At 39.8% G+C, this 13,249-nt stretch overlaps 1 protein-coding gene across 1 annotated transcript in view; it reads left to right on the forward strand.

Annotated features, from left to right (window-relative positions):
• smyd3 (SET and MYND domain containing 3) overlaps positions 1-8,552 on the forward strand; it is a 100,617-nt gene extending 92,065 nt beyond the window's left edge. The window contains exons 11-12 of the mRNA XM_059353060.1: positions 7,719-7,827; positions 8,117-8,552. Coding sequence (XP_059209043.1) covers positions 7,719-7,827; positions 8,117-8,239 — 232 coding nt within the window. The 3' untranslated portion in view covers positions 8,240-8,552. The remainder of the gene's footprint in view (positions 1-7,718; positions 7,828-8,116) is intronic.
• Positions 8,553-13,249: the final 4,697 nt, after the last annotated feature.

Here is a 13,249-nt window from a genome sequence, read left to right on the forward strand (position 1 = left end):
AGTGAAGGATAGTTGAGGGGGTTTCAGGGAGAGAGCAGAGAGGAGGTGTTAGGTGAGGATGGATGGGGGGGGGGGGGTAGTAAGCAGGTCATAAATGACAAATGGGAGAGGGGCAGAGGAGTGCGGGAAAGTAAAATGAGTGACAAAATCACAAGGGAGAGGGGGAAAGTGTAAAAAGTGAGGTATAAAATAGAGGAAATTGGACAAAAAGAGGTCTAGAGAAATGCGCTGAGCATACGTTAGCAAGGAATGAAAGAAAAAAACTGAAAGAGAAGCATTCAGTGAGAGAGTAGGAGGAAGATCTTCCATATTCATCTCCTATCTTCCTCTGGGCTCTTCAGATGGCAGAGAAGAAAGATAGCTGCAGGAGTTCTCTATCTCTCTCTCTCTCCTGTCCTTCCCCTTATTCTGTATTCCGTTCTTCTTTCACTCTCTCTGCAGGTCTTTTTCGCTTTCTCTATTCAGTCTGTGATGTATAGAGAGGGTTTTTCCCTGCACACCAGCTGCAGGCTGTACATGTCAGGCTGATTGAATGTCTCCATGCTGCAAAGATTTTACTGCTATAGACATGCTGCTCACACACACACACACACATCCACAAATGTGAACGCATGAATGTTCATGTACTCATAAGAACATGCACATAGAGGTGTGTGTGTGCGTGTAGCAGGAGTTGTATTCCGTGATGGCTTGCACACATAAAGTAAAGATCCAAAACAAATCATTTGATTAATCTGGCCTCTCTGATATTTGCAGGGTAGCATGAGAAGACAGTAACAGATAAAACTTTTCAATTATGTTGACCTTCCATTCATTTACATTTCCTTTGGTCAGTCCCTCTCCCTCTCCCTCTCTCTCTCTCTCTCTCTCTCTCTCTCTCTCTCTCTCTCTCTCTCTCTCTCTCTCTCTCTCTCTCTCTCTCTCTCTCTCTCTCTCTCTGGATCTCTCTTAACTCTCTCTCTCACTGACTTGCATCTGCAGTTTTATAGAGAAATCTGTTGCATTAGATATCTGACAGTGGAGTGTCAACCCTGTCAGTGGACAGGATCTTGGTTGGTGGTAGTATATGAAGTACAACGTCTTTGAAAAGCAGCATTGTTCTTCCACCTCTGTGGTGAGTATTATGGGCAAATTGCTGACTGAAGCAGAAGAATGCATGTTGAGGAAAAGATGGTGTACATAATCAGTGTTGATTGTTTTGAGGAAGATTTGGGTTTATGCATTTGGTTGGGTGTTCTTACGTTATTCAATTAAAATATTAAATATCACATTAATAAATAAACAACACCCAAAAATCTAAATAAATCCACTGGGGCCTAATCGTGACCATTAACTACAACTGGAAATAAGTCTTTTAGAGCATTTGATGCTCCCTATATTGATTTTTACATTCATTTGGCTTAAATTGTGACCATATTGGCTTGGGTGCTGCCTAAGCCTTATAATGGTAGGGTAAATAATATTTGCTAACATATAACAGAATGACTGCTGTACAGATTTGAACTGAAAATCATCTGTAATGTCAGGATTTTTCTTTAACTTCACTTAATGGCATCTTTTCTTTTACTAAAATTCAGTCTGGTTGCAGAACGCCCCCAAGGTGTCATGTGCTTTTGTTTGGATTTTAAAATCGACTTTGTAAATGTCGATTTTTTTTTGTCTCTACGAAAGAAAATTGCTGACTTCTCCAATCTTTGCATTTTTTCTTGTAAAATACTGACACATTTACTCTTTAATCTCACAGCTCATTGATGTATTCAACCTTGCATGAGCTAAAAGTTTGACAGCCACTGATCAGTCAATCAATTTTTTTTTGTCACATGAAATCATACGAGGTATAACTAAGTCGAGGTCACAGTCCTGTCAGCAACTTCAACTTGTACTTCAACTCATTATAAGGCAGAAAGTGGCTGGAAACCATGCATACTGGTCATCAGGATGCTCAGCAGAGAAGTTCCATGAATTGCAGCCAGTCTTTGGAGATGGACACAGAGATGTCTACCATTTCCATGTGGTTGGGATTGCAGCTGGTGCCTATCTTCTCTACCTTTTCCTCTGTGTTTATTCTGATGTTTACATTTAAAAACCTGGAGCAGCTTGGGAGAGTTGGTAGGAAACTGGAGAGTTGATTTCCCCATCTTGATGAGTGAGTCAGTCACATCTCATCATTGTCTAATATAAGTAACAAGAAGTACAACTAATATTCGTAAAATAGACATAACAGCGTAAATCTGCATGCAGTAAGTAGAGCTGAGATAGGGAGGACTGGAGGTCCACGCCTTCTTCTGTTGTAAATTACTGTGATACGGTTGCCTCGGGCCTCCAGAGACTCCTGCAATGGAAGGACTTTTATCTGGATTTCATCAACAGTTAATGTGTCTGAATTTCCCTTGGAAAGAAGGGTTGGCTAGATAGTTAAACAATGATTGAAACCTTGTGTAAATGTTCTTTGTTTAAGTAACATGCATGGCGGGCCTAAGGATGCTAAACTGTGGAAATGGACAGGGGAAAAAAAGTGCAATTAACGAGAATACTCACAGCTAATAATTTTTCCATGTTTACGTTCTCCTTCTCTTTTCTACTTAGTAAGATAATCCATGTTGTCCTCTCACTAACAGCAGGCCGTGGATCTTTTGTTCCAAACAAGAGCCTCATTAGTTCCACTGCATTTGCCTGGAAATGCAACACTTTTCCACAACTATTAATTTCTCCTTCTTGCCCCCTCGCTTACTCATAGCCGAGGGCTATAGCTTTCTAACTAGCTGCATGCGGCAGGACTGTATTTCCCTTCAATTTACTCTCCCGGGAGAAAAAAGGAGCGGAGGATTCAGTAGACAGCATGTTAATGAAATTATTTTAATTGCTGTGTGGTTCTATATGCAAAGAGATAATATAATTGGAGTTTGGTGTTGATGTGTGTGTTTGCATGTCATGGGAGCTCCAATCACTCGCTTTATAATTAAATCAACATTGTAACTTGCTGTTATTCGTGGAGGACTAATGTTGTTGGTTCAGTCTTTGAACTTCCTGTTTAATTATTCGATTCTAACCACACGATCGAGGACCACCTCTGTAATTGGTTGGCTTGTCAGTTAGCAGTTAAGTGAGGCTTGAAGTTATGAACAAACAGGCGATTAGCATTGTGAGTTAAAAACTCTGCTGGAAAATTATCAAAGAAGCTATAGAGTTTTAAATGACTGGCTGTGACCACTATCACTTAATTAACTTTGATTTCACTCGCTCCACAAAACACATTTTCATTTTAAATCAGAGTGAAAAATGTCAGAAAGTTACTGTTTTCAGTCCATAAAGGAAATAATGAAGACTAATGCTCTGCAGATGCAGTGCAGTTTCTATTTCCATGTGACTGAGAGCATACTGAACCCTCTTGTGGTTTGTTTAGCAAACAAAGTTAATTTATATAGAACCTTTCACAAACACCAGGCACAATGTGCTCTACAGCCAATGAAATCAAATCAAATAATTAAAACAAAGATAAAGCACCAGATTAAATATACAAGATGGTAAATGGACTGCACTTATGTATCCAAAGGGCTTTACACTACACACTACGCTCATTCACCCGTTTACACACATTCATACCGGTGGCCGAGGCTACCAGGGCACACTGGTGCCACCTGCCACCATTGGGAATTAATTCATACACCAATGAACGCAGCATCGGGAGCCATTTGGGGTTCAGTATCTTGCTCAAGAATACTTCGACATGTAGGCTGCCATGATCAGGGATCACCCAACCTTCCGATCAGTAGGCGACCGAACTGAGCCAAAGCCTCACCGACAAGAAGACACATAAAACACAAGTTAGAACATAGAACACTGAATGTAACCTGCAGCTAAACCCAGTCTAACAGATGGGTTTAGCTGCTTTTTAAAAGACTCCACAAAGATCTCATATCAAGCTCATTGGGAGACTATCCTAAAGCCTGAGTGGAAGGCTGCCAACTGGAAGGCAGGTCAGGAGGTCCTCCAGAGTCTTAAAGGTGCGTGACATTAGTATAGCAGTAAACCGCTATTTGCTATTTAAAGATTTATTGGAGTAATGGTGTCCTGAGCGGAAAATGAAGTCATGTTCCCCCTGTGTGTTGTAATCTGAGCTTCTCTGTTTTTTGTTTTGGTAAAGTAAGTCGGGCCGTGAGCGCGTGTTAGTGAGTGTTACTATGGTTTGGGACAGCATCATTGTAGAAGCCAGGTCTCCCTAATGGGCTAACAACTAGACTGTTAGCTCTGTGAGCACTAATGCCCATTACTAGCTCTGTTAGCACAGCTGATAACACCGACCCGACCCTTGGCGGTATGGAATTATCAGTCAGGTTGCCCTGGGGAGTGTTGTTAACCCACATTTACACTCAGCTACCACCATGTGATGCAACATGAAAGCCGTCTGCAGCAAGTCCAGAGTGAAATTTGTTCTGTACAGCCGCTCTGAAATGTGTCTGAGGAGCACTAAGAACACTCTGGGTAGAGGACCTAAAAGCTCAGCACTGTGGAGTCTGGCCTGGTAGGGCTCTGTAAGTAAGCACCAACCAAGGAAACCAGTGCTGAGAGGTCAAAACAGGTTTAATATGTGACCATCTGTTGGATCATGTTGAACGCCGGGCAGCAGCATGATGGACAACGATTGTGGTTAACGGTGTAAGGAAGACTTATTAAAGTAGGAAGCAAGATAATTACAGTTGTCCAAACGGATGAGATAAAATCATGTATTATCTTCATTTCATGACACAACAGACCTACCGCTGTAACTTTGCTTGTGTTTCTTAGATTTAAGCAGCATGATCAGCGTCTTAATGTGAGCATTAAAACTTGCTGATTTGTCTCGAGTCATACCAAGGCATCACAGACTAGACTGAGAATATGAGGATAAGCCACAGAGGCTCTCTCTGATCACTGAGTGGAAGTTCATTTTCATCTACATTCAACTGCAGAAAACAGTTTGCCACCTTCCTAATTGCATTTCAACAGTTGTTGAGTACAAAAAATATTTGAAGCTCATCAGGTTTAAATGAAAATTCCAGCTGGAGTTCACCAGTGTAACAATGATAGGAGATGTTGCTCTCTCTGCGTGGCAGCTCTGTTTACTCTGGAGACAAGTGAAATCTGGCAAATACACTAGGTTATAGAGGGTGAAGTGCATTCAAACTGACCTTATCTTTGTGTGCATGCATGCTCATACATTATTGCTGTGTATTCATCTGTCTGTGTTTACTTGCAGTTTTTATTATTTGTTTGTCAGAGAGAGGATTCACGCAAGATATTTAAATTTGTCTCGATGTGCTTCGTCAGCGAGCATTAAATGCTGTCTTACAGCAGTTATTTAAGATTTAAAAAAAAAACATTTTGCATGTGCAATCAAGAGATAAAGAGAGAGAGGACAGGAAACAGAGGGAAGACTTAAGACGGCAGCAGAGAAGAGAACGATGCAACCAAGCGACTGACGTCACCAACTTTAATCCCTGCAGCTAGCGGGGCACAGAGCACAAATAAACAGGTAGGAGCAGAGCAAAGGAGATGTGAAATAGGAAAAGGAAAAAGAGATTAGAGCAGAGAGATGGAGAAGAAAAGAGGATAAATGACAAGTAGAGTCAGGTAAATTAATGTTTGAGAACTCCAGTGTTTACCAACAACAAAAGCTGCTTCCTGAAAGTCCCTGGAGTATTTATCTTCATGGGACTAAGACTGTCCCGGCTCTGTGTGTGAACTGTGTTTTAACAAAAAAGGTCATTAAGCATCATTGTGTATCATTAAACATCAATTTGAATGCATGTGGGAATACAAATGGAAACAAATTCAGTTATCTGCTAATTAAGAGCATTTTTTATGAATGCATTAAAAACAGATCGATCATATAGAAATGTGTGTGTGTGTGTGTGTGTGTGTGTGTGTGTCTCCTTCAAGGTTCTTGGTGTCAAAATCCTTGATCAGCCTGATCAGCTTACAATTCACTGATCAAAAGCAACACTTTCTTTGCTTTCTGTATCTTTTTCTTCCATATGAAGATTAGCTTCCAGGAATATAAACATACTACAAAGTAATAATAATGTGCATGTGTTCGTTTTGTAGTTAATAAACTGTATTCATGCATGAATGCACATACACAGTGCACAGTAGGACATTACTGATGATACAAGTGGTATGAGTATGTGTAAAGTGTGTCTTTTCTGTACTTGTCTGTTTGTGGTTGTGAACCTTGAATGGAAAGGAATGAGTTGAAAGCTGTAGGATTTCAAAACACATACACACCCACATATTCAGGTATATTGAGTCAACATGAATGTAAACGTGCATCATCCACCCTTGTGTCTTTATGTTTTTACTTTAGCTCCTTTCTCACACACACTTCTTGTATATGCATCACACTTGCACACAAACACTGGCTGCTGAGAAAGTGAATTGTATTAGTCTTGTACGTTTAATTATCTGTGTTATTGTCTGATGTCCGTGCTGTGAATGTTAGTAGACTGCCTCTGGCTCTCACAGTGACAGCAAATTAAAGCAAATGGTAAAGTGCATATATTTCCTGCCACCTCTACTGTACACTTTGACTGTTTTATTTATTTTTATGGCTGCCTATGAACCGATAAATGTCTCAATAGCGCCATGTCGTGTGGAGTTCAAGGACAGTGCCTTTGGTGGTTCCCATTTTTAAAAAATTGGACCAGTGTATGCTCCAATTATTGGGGCTTCGCTCTGCTCAGCTTCCTTGGGAAAGCTGAGGCCAAGGTGATAGAGAGGAGGTTGAGGATGATTGTTGAACCTCAGATTCATGAGGAGCAATGACGTCTACGACTGGATTTTTTCTCCGTACATTTTTAAAAAGCTATAAAAACAAAATCATCATCACGATAGCTAATGGGTCCCAAAATGGCATTTCAGCCAATGCATTCCACCTCATTTGCTCTCCACACGGTGTGTTCACCTGCATGCAACGATAGCTCGCTCAAATGTGATTGGTTTATACTGTTCTAACAACAGAAACCAGCAAGCTTCCAATTCGACAAATCATGCCTGGATTCTGCATTCATATGCAAACGTCTGCAGTAATGTGGAATCCATCCTGCTCATGAATTATTGGATGAGTTCTTTACTGGTGTGAGGATACTGGAGGGGTGATGGGAGTTTGGCCATCCAGACTACATGTTTTTTATATTGTCCCTCTGGGAGTATCGGGGGGCTACTATGTGAATATGGGGTGACAGGTGTTGATAGAAGCCTTCCAGCACTGTATAACTAGAGGGAGAGCAGTTTCTGTATTTATGGCTGTAAATCATGATGGATGTTCCAGGAGAAGCTGGAAGACGGGGCTGGGGAATGTTGGGCTGAAATTGCTGATACCCAAAGACCTGGGCCTGGATAAGTGGTGGAAAAAGAACAGATCGGTGGATAGAGAGCCACATAACTAAGCAAGTTATTAGGAATTGAATAAAATAATGTGTGATCCATAAGTCTCTGCTCAGTTTCACAAACTTTTTCTGATAAGATGAAGTATTAAATGCTTAAAATGTAATTTTATTAACACTATATAGCATTTTATGACAAAAAGCACAGGGGGATTAGAATTTTAAAAAAAAACACAGGATATTGGAGAAAACAATAATAATTAATTCACATTCAAATGAAATTGTGTAAAAGTTACAACAGAAAACATTACGTTTCACCCATGTCTCTCCATCTGTCCTTTTTCTCTCCTTATAAAGCCAATACTACCCTGATCCCCATCCAGTCCATGGGGTCCAGCTGGTGAGAGTTGGAAAGCTGCAACATTACCTGGGACATATTGAGGACGCTTTGGACACATTCAGACAGGTGTGAGGGATGAATCACTGCCAAGCATAGTGCTATTTTGTTTAGGGATTATATTATTTATAGTTTTGTCTGTCACTCCGAACAGAAATAAAATTTTCCTCACCAAGTTTATTGCCTTGAGAGTTGATCAGACAAGTTGTAAACACAAGTGACATTAAAATAATCACCCAAAGTTTCCTTTTTAAACATCTGTTAGAGTTTTATCTCCAGTGTGCAGCATAGTCCTACTATCAATATTAGAAATGACAGCTCAGACAATCTTTAACTGTGTTCATTTCTCCTCTCACAGGCATATCAGATCCTAAAGGTCACCCACGGTGATGATCACCCCATGACCACCGATCTGCTGATGAAGATGGAGGAATGTCGCACTGAGATAGATCAAGGAACAAAAATGCTACTGGACATTTAACCTCATGGACTAATTTCATTTTTCATCTTGATTTCTTATAGTCTGGATGTTCTATGTCAGTGTGTCTATCAATCTAAGTCATCGGATTTAAGAGGTGGACAGAAGAAATATATATTTTGCCTTCTGTAAATTATATCTGATGAATGTCAAATATGAAAATCTGTAAATTCACAGTCTGCTTTTTTAACTTAGTTACATAGTTTATCCAGACATTGATCTAAACATCTCTGTGAGGCCAGATGTCACCATATAACACAATGTATTGTTTAATTCCTCTGCACCAAAGATACATAAAATATTATGGTTCCTATTTTGCTCGGTTCCTGTTAATAGACATACAAAGTGTGTGTATGCGTGCATGCATGGGGACATGTATCTGTTTACACAATCGCTTTGTTAGGACTTGCCTTCCTTATGGGGACACATCATTCAGTTTTAGGATGCAGACTGGGTTTAACATTAGGGTGCGGTTATGGTTATGTTAAGTCAATGTAATGACCTCTAAACGTTAGAGTCTAAAGGGACGGAGACACAACAGGTCCTCAGTTCTTCAAAGGCCTGCTGTAAGGTCAGGACTTGGTTTTCAGGTTTAGGTTAGGTGTTCAGGATACTGGTCCAGGTTAGGCATTTAGTTGTGATGGTTAGAATAAGGGGCAAGGGAATGCATTACGTCAATGAAGGGTCCTCACAAAGCTAGAAGTACAAGGGTGTGTGTGTGTGTGTGTGTGTGTGTGTGTGTGTGTGTGTGTGTGTGTGTGTGTGTGTGTGTGTGTGTGTGTGTGTGTGTTGTTTTAGTAAAGTCAGGTTTTCAAAACATCCATCTTTTCGCTATACATATCCATCACACACACTTCCCATGTTAATCCCTGTTTTTGTGTGTTACACGTTAAGCCCAGAGTGACAGTGATGGAATGTGGTCTCACACTCCCACACTTCCCATGTTAATCCCAAAAGTCTACCGTTTGCAAACTGATGACAGCATTTCCTCTTCGAGAGAACCCGTGTGTGTGTGTGTGTGTGTGTGTGTGTGTGTGTGTGTGTGTGTGTGTTTCTTTGGGTTATGAGAGGATGATAGTGATTTAATGTTTGATATTTATGTTTCTAAAAAACACTGTCACTCTCTCAGCAATGGAACAGCCAACAAGTCAGAAACCCCAAATCCTTTATCTGACCCGGATTAGTCAGCAATAAATGATTCTATGTACACCGTTATTCAGCATAAAAATATTATATTTAGGTTTTTTTTAATTAGTGACAACAATTACAGAAGTTATTAACAAGAAGTTCTTTGAATTTTCTCCTGATACATGTGGAGGAAAAGAGAAAAGGCTTCCGTTAATTGTATCTTGAAGAGACTTAATGAAATGAATGTTTGAATGGAGTGGTGCAGTAATGAAACTAGTGTGTCCTGCTGTACAGTACAATACTGCTTTCCTACCTCCATTACTCACTTCACTGGCTCTGTTGCGTTCTGTCTCATAGCCTCTTCCTTCCTCCTCTCTCACCTCTTAACGGCCATCAAATTAGATTTACTATCGCTTAACCATAACCCTCTGTCTCCCTCCCTCGCTGTCACTCACTGTCTCTCTACCCATTTTCTGTTTCTCTCACTCCCCAAAGGCTTTCAAATTAAATTCACTATTCGTCGTCGCCTCTCTTGTTCGCTGCGTGTCTCTGCAGGCAGCTGGAGCCAATCACAAGGAGGACACTGAGTTGGTTTTACTCATCTTCATTCACTCACCCTCCTGTCATTTGCTCTCCCCCATTTTCAATTTTCACTCTCATTTTGGAGACACTCCCTCTCTGCGTGTCTCCCCTGCACCACCTCACCTTTATGGTGTCTTTACTCATGCCTCACTTTCTCCCTTCTCCTGTGTGTACATCTCTTCCCTATCCATTTCTCTTGTGCTCTTATCTAATTCCACAAAACTATATTATAATCTATAAGTTACACATAAATATGCCACTTCATGAAATATCTAATTGAGCTTTTAATACAAGTTGATCAGAATCACCAGTTGACTTTTTCCTCTCAGCTGTTGGTTCCTTGAACAAAGAGATCCTGCTGTTTGAAGTTTAACAGTCAGAGACAGTAGATTTCATCCCCGGTGTGGCCGATTCCATTATCTTCCTGTTTTTCAGGTTTCAGTGATGAGGAGCTGATGGATATTAACATATATTCATGAGGAATCTCACATGGAATGAGAGAGCGAGACAAAACTATATTTCCATGTTACATCTTCACCATGTCCTCATCACCCTCCATCTTTCTCACATCTTTGATTGGGCGTCTTCATAATCAGAGCAGGCTCTTAAGACCAGAGAACTGTTGAGCTGAAGAGTGACTCGTAATCTGCTGCAGCTTCCTGGACACATTTAAACTTTACTTTGAGCCCTCGTGGAACGGAAAGTTTCTTCTCTAGTTTAATTTAAGCCATGTAAGCAGCATGGCTTTAGGGAGGTTGGTCTGCGCTCCACACTGGATGATTGCCATGAATGCAATGTAGTAGACACTTTCTGACTTTGGTGGTTACTCGACTTTACATGTAACAACATCATTTGGTTGACATTTGTGGTTTTGAGCAGGCCAGCCATTAAAAAGTTATTGACAGGGGTACAACATTTTTTAAACTTCTATCATCCACACACACTCAACACCACCATCACTGCCCAGCCACCCTGAGCTATAATGCCCACAGCATCCAATCATCATCCAAAGCAATATGAATATCAAAATCTATTTATATGAAAACTAAAGCCTACACTGCAAAAAAGCCAATTTGTATTTTTTGGCCTAAAACAGTGATTTAAGTTGGTAAAACTTGGAAATATAAATGATTGACATTTAGGGCAATTATGTAAGTTAGCACAACAAAGGAAGCAAGTTGTATGCTAAAAAAACAGTTTGTGAGTTGTACTATATCTTTAAGTTGGGTTTCACAACAAGGTACAATAGTTCTGCTAACTCTTATTTCTTTGTTGTGAAATGCGGGAAAGCGGTGGAATTCGGTCATTAGCGAAAGCTAACGGCTAACTGATGCTAGCGGCTAGCTGATGCTAGCGGCCCTGCTTGTTACAGCTACAAGAGTAGCCATTAGCGTATCAATGCTTCAAAATTGTGGTAGCAACATTAGCTGACATGTCATAGCAGCGTTACAATCGTGCCAATTCAGCACGTTGCAGAAGTTAGCAGAAGTAAGGATTAAAAGTTAGGCCTATTACAATGTAAAATTATAAGTTAGTACAACTTACAGTTGAGTTGACAAAAATCTGAATTCAGAGTTGTGCAAACTCAAAAACAAAACTTAAAATATTTAGTTTAATTGTCCAACTTAAAATTTTATCAAAGTTTGTTGCCTTGAAATTTTGAGTTCACCCAACTTTTCTTTTTTTTGCAGTTAAAAGCTGTCATAGGCAGACATTTTACACAGACATTTTAAAGGAAGTTGCCTTTACTGAAGGTAAAATAATGGTATGATAGCGAAGTTCAGTCCATCACATCGGTTAAAACAATAAAGGTGGTGCTATAAAGCAAATGTGTGAAATGAGTTAAAGTGAGTGAGAAATTTAACCCTACAGAGCTCAAGATTTCAAAATGTAGCTCTACAGTGTTTAAACTAGACATCCTACACTTCACACTATATTCCAACTTCCATATTTTCAGAATTACACAAGCAAATGTGGTCACCATACAATAAAGTAAAATTTAAATCCCCCACCACTTTGCAGACATTTTCTTCAGAATTGTACCTTCTCTTTTTTGCCAACTTCTACATAAAAACCTGAACCACAGATAAAAAGGTTAAGATTTTGTCAGAGGGCAGTTGGACAAACTAACAAGAAGAGTCACATGTATAAAACAAGATAACTTCAAGACAAAGGGTAAGTGGACCTAACAAATATCAAATAAGGTACTTATCTGAGCGACAACAACAAAACCACAGAATGCTTCGGCAAGGAAATGAGTCTCACTTTTCTGGACAGGAGATGACCTGTGAGGTGAGTTAAGAACAAGAGGAACAACCCATTTGGTGAGTGATTATTACATATTATTTGTCCCAAATGACCCAGATCATTCTACTGTATTTTCCACAATGTAATGTTTTTATAACCTTATTTCTCCTGCACCATTTCAGCTCTTATACACCGTCTTTCTCTTCTAAAATGTAATCCCTTACTCCTTCTCACATGTCTCCCTCTTTCCCTGCAACCTGCTTTTGTTACCTTTATTCTCCTCTCTTAACTCATCTATTCTCTCCCTCTTTCTCCCATTCCTTCCTTCACCTCCTTCCTGCTCCCTGCTGTGCGTGGGTGATCAAAGCAGGCTCAACAGGGCAATATGTCACCTAGGAAGCTGCCTACAGGCAAGTACACACACACACACACACACACACACACACACACACACACACACACACAGTTGAAACTTATTGATATCTACATAACAGCCACACAATCTAAGATTCTAGCACCTTACCTTCAAGTTTTGGAGTGGATATTCCTCTTTTAGCCAATATGAATATTATGCATTTAAGATTTTATACCAGCAGTCCCTGTACTGAAGAAATAAATGAAATATTGAAGTATACTCAAATTTTCTCTAGATAATAGAGTTATATATTCAGTATGACTTCAATGTGTCTGTGTAGAGAGCCATCTTCCGACTTCCTCTCAGCTATATTTTACAGTTTAGAAGATCTCCTAAAAGAATACTTCATCTGCCAAATGCCCATTTGAAAATCAAAAACTGACCCCATTACCTTTATCTTACATGCATCTATGGTGAACGAAGAATACAGAAACTGAGAAAATTCATTCATTTTTGGTAAAACCTCTATATTTAAAACACTTCAACATAAACGTCTTACAGTTGCACAGGCACGCTACTCGCCCGTCCGGATGAGACTTGGATTGTACTGCATGATTTATTTTGTTTCTTAACAGGTGTTTCGAATAAATAAATATTCTAGCAACATAAAAATCAGTGTTAAATTCTCCAAACGCTCCCCT

Source organism: Centropristis striata, chromosome 2 (assembly GCF_030273125.1).
Source record: "Centropristis striata isolate RG_2023a ecotype Rhode Island chromosome 2, C.striata_1.0, whole genome shotgun sequence".
NCBI classification, from domain to species: domain Eukaryota; kingdom Metazoa; phylum Chordata; class Actinopteri; order Perciformes; family Serranidae; genus Centropristis; species Centropristis striata.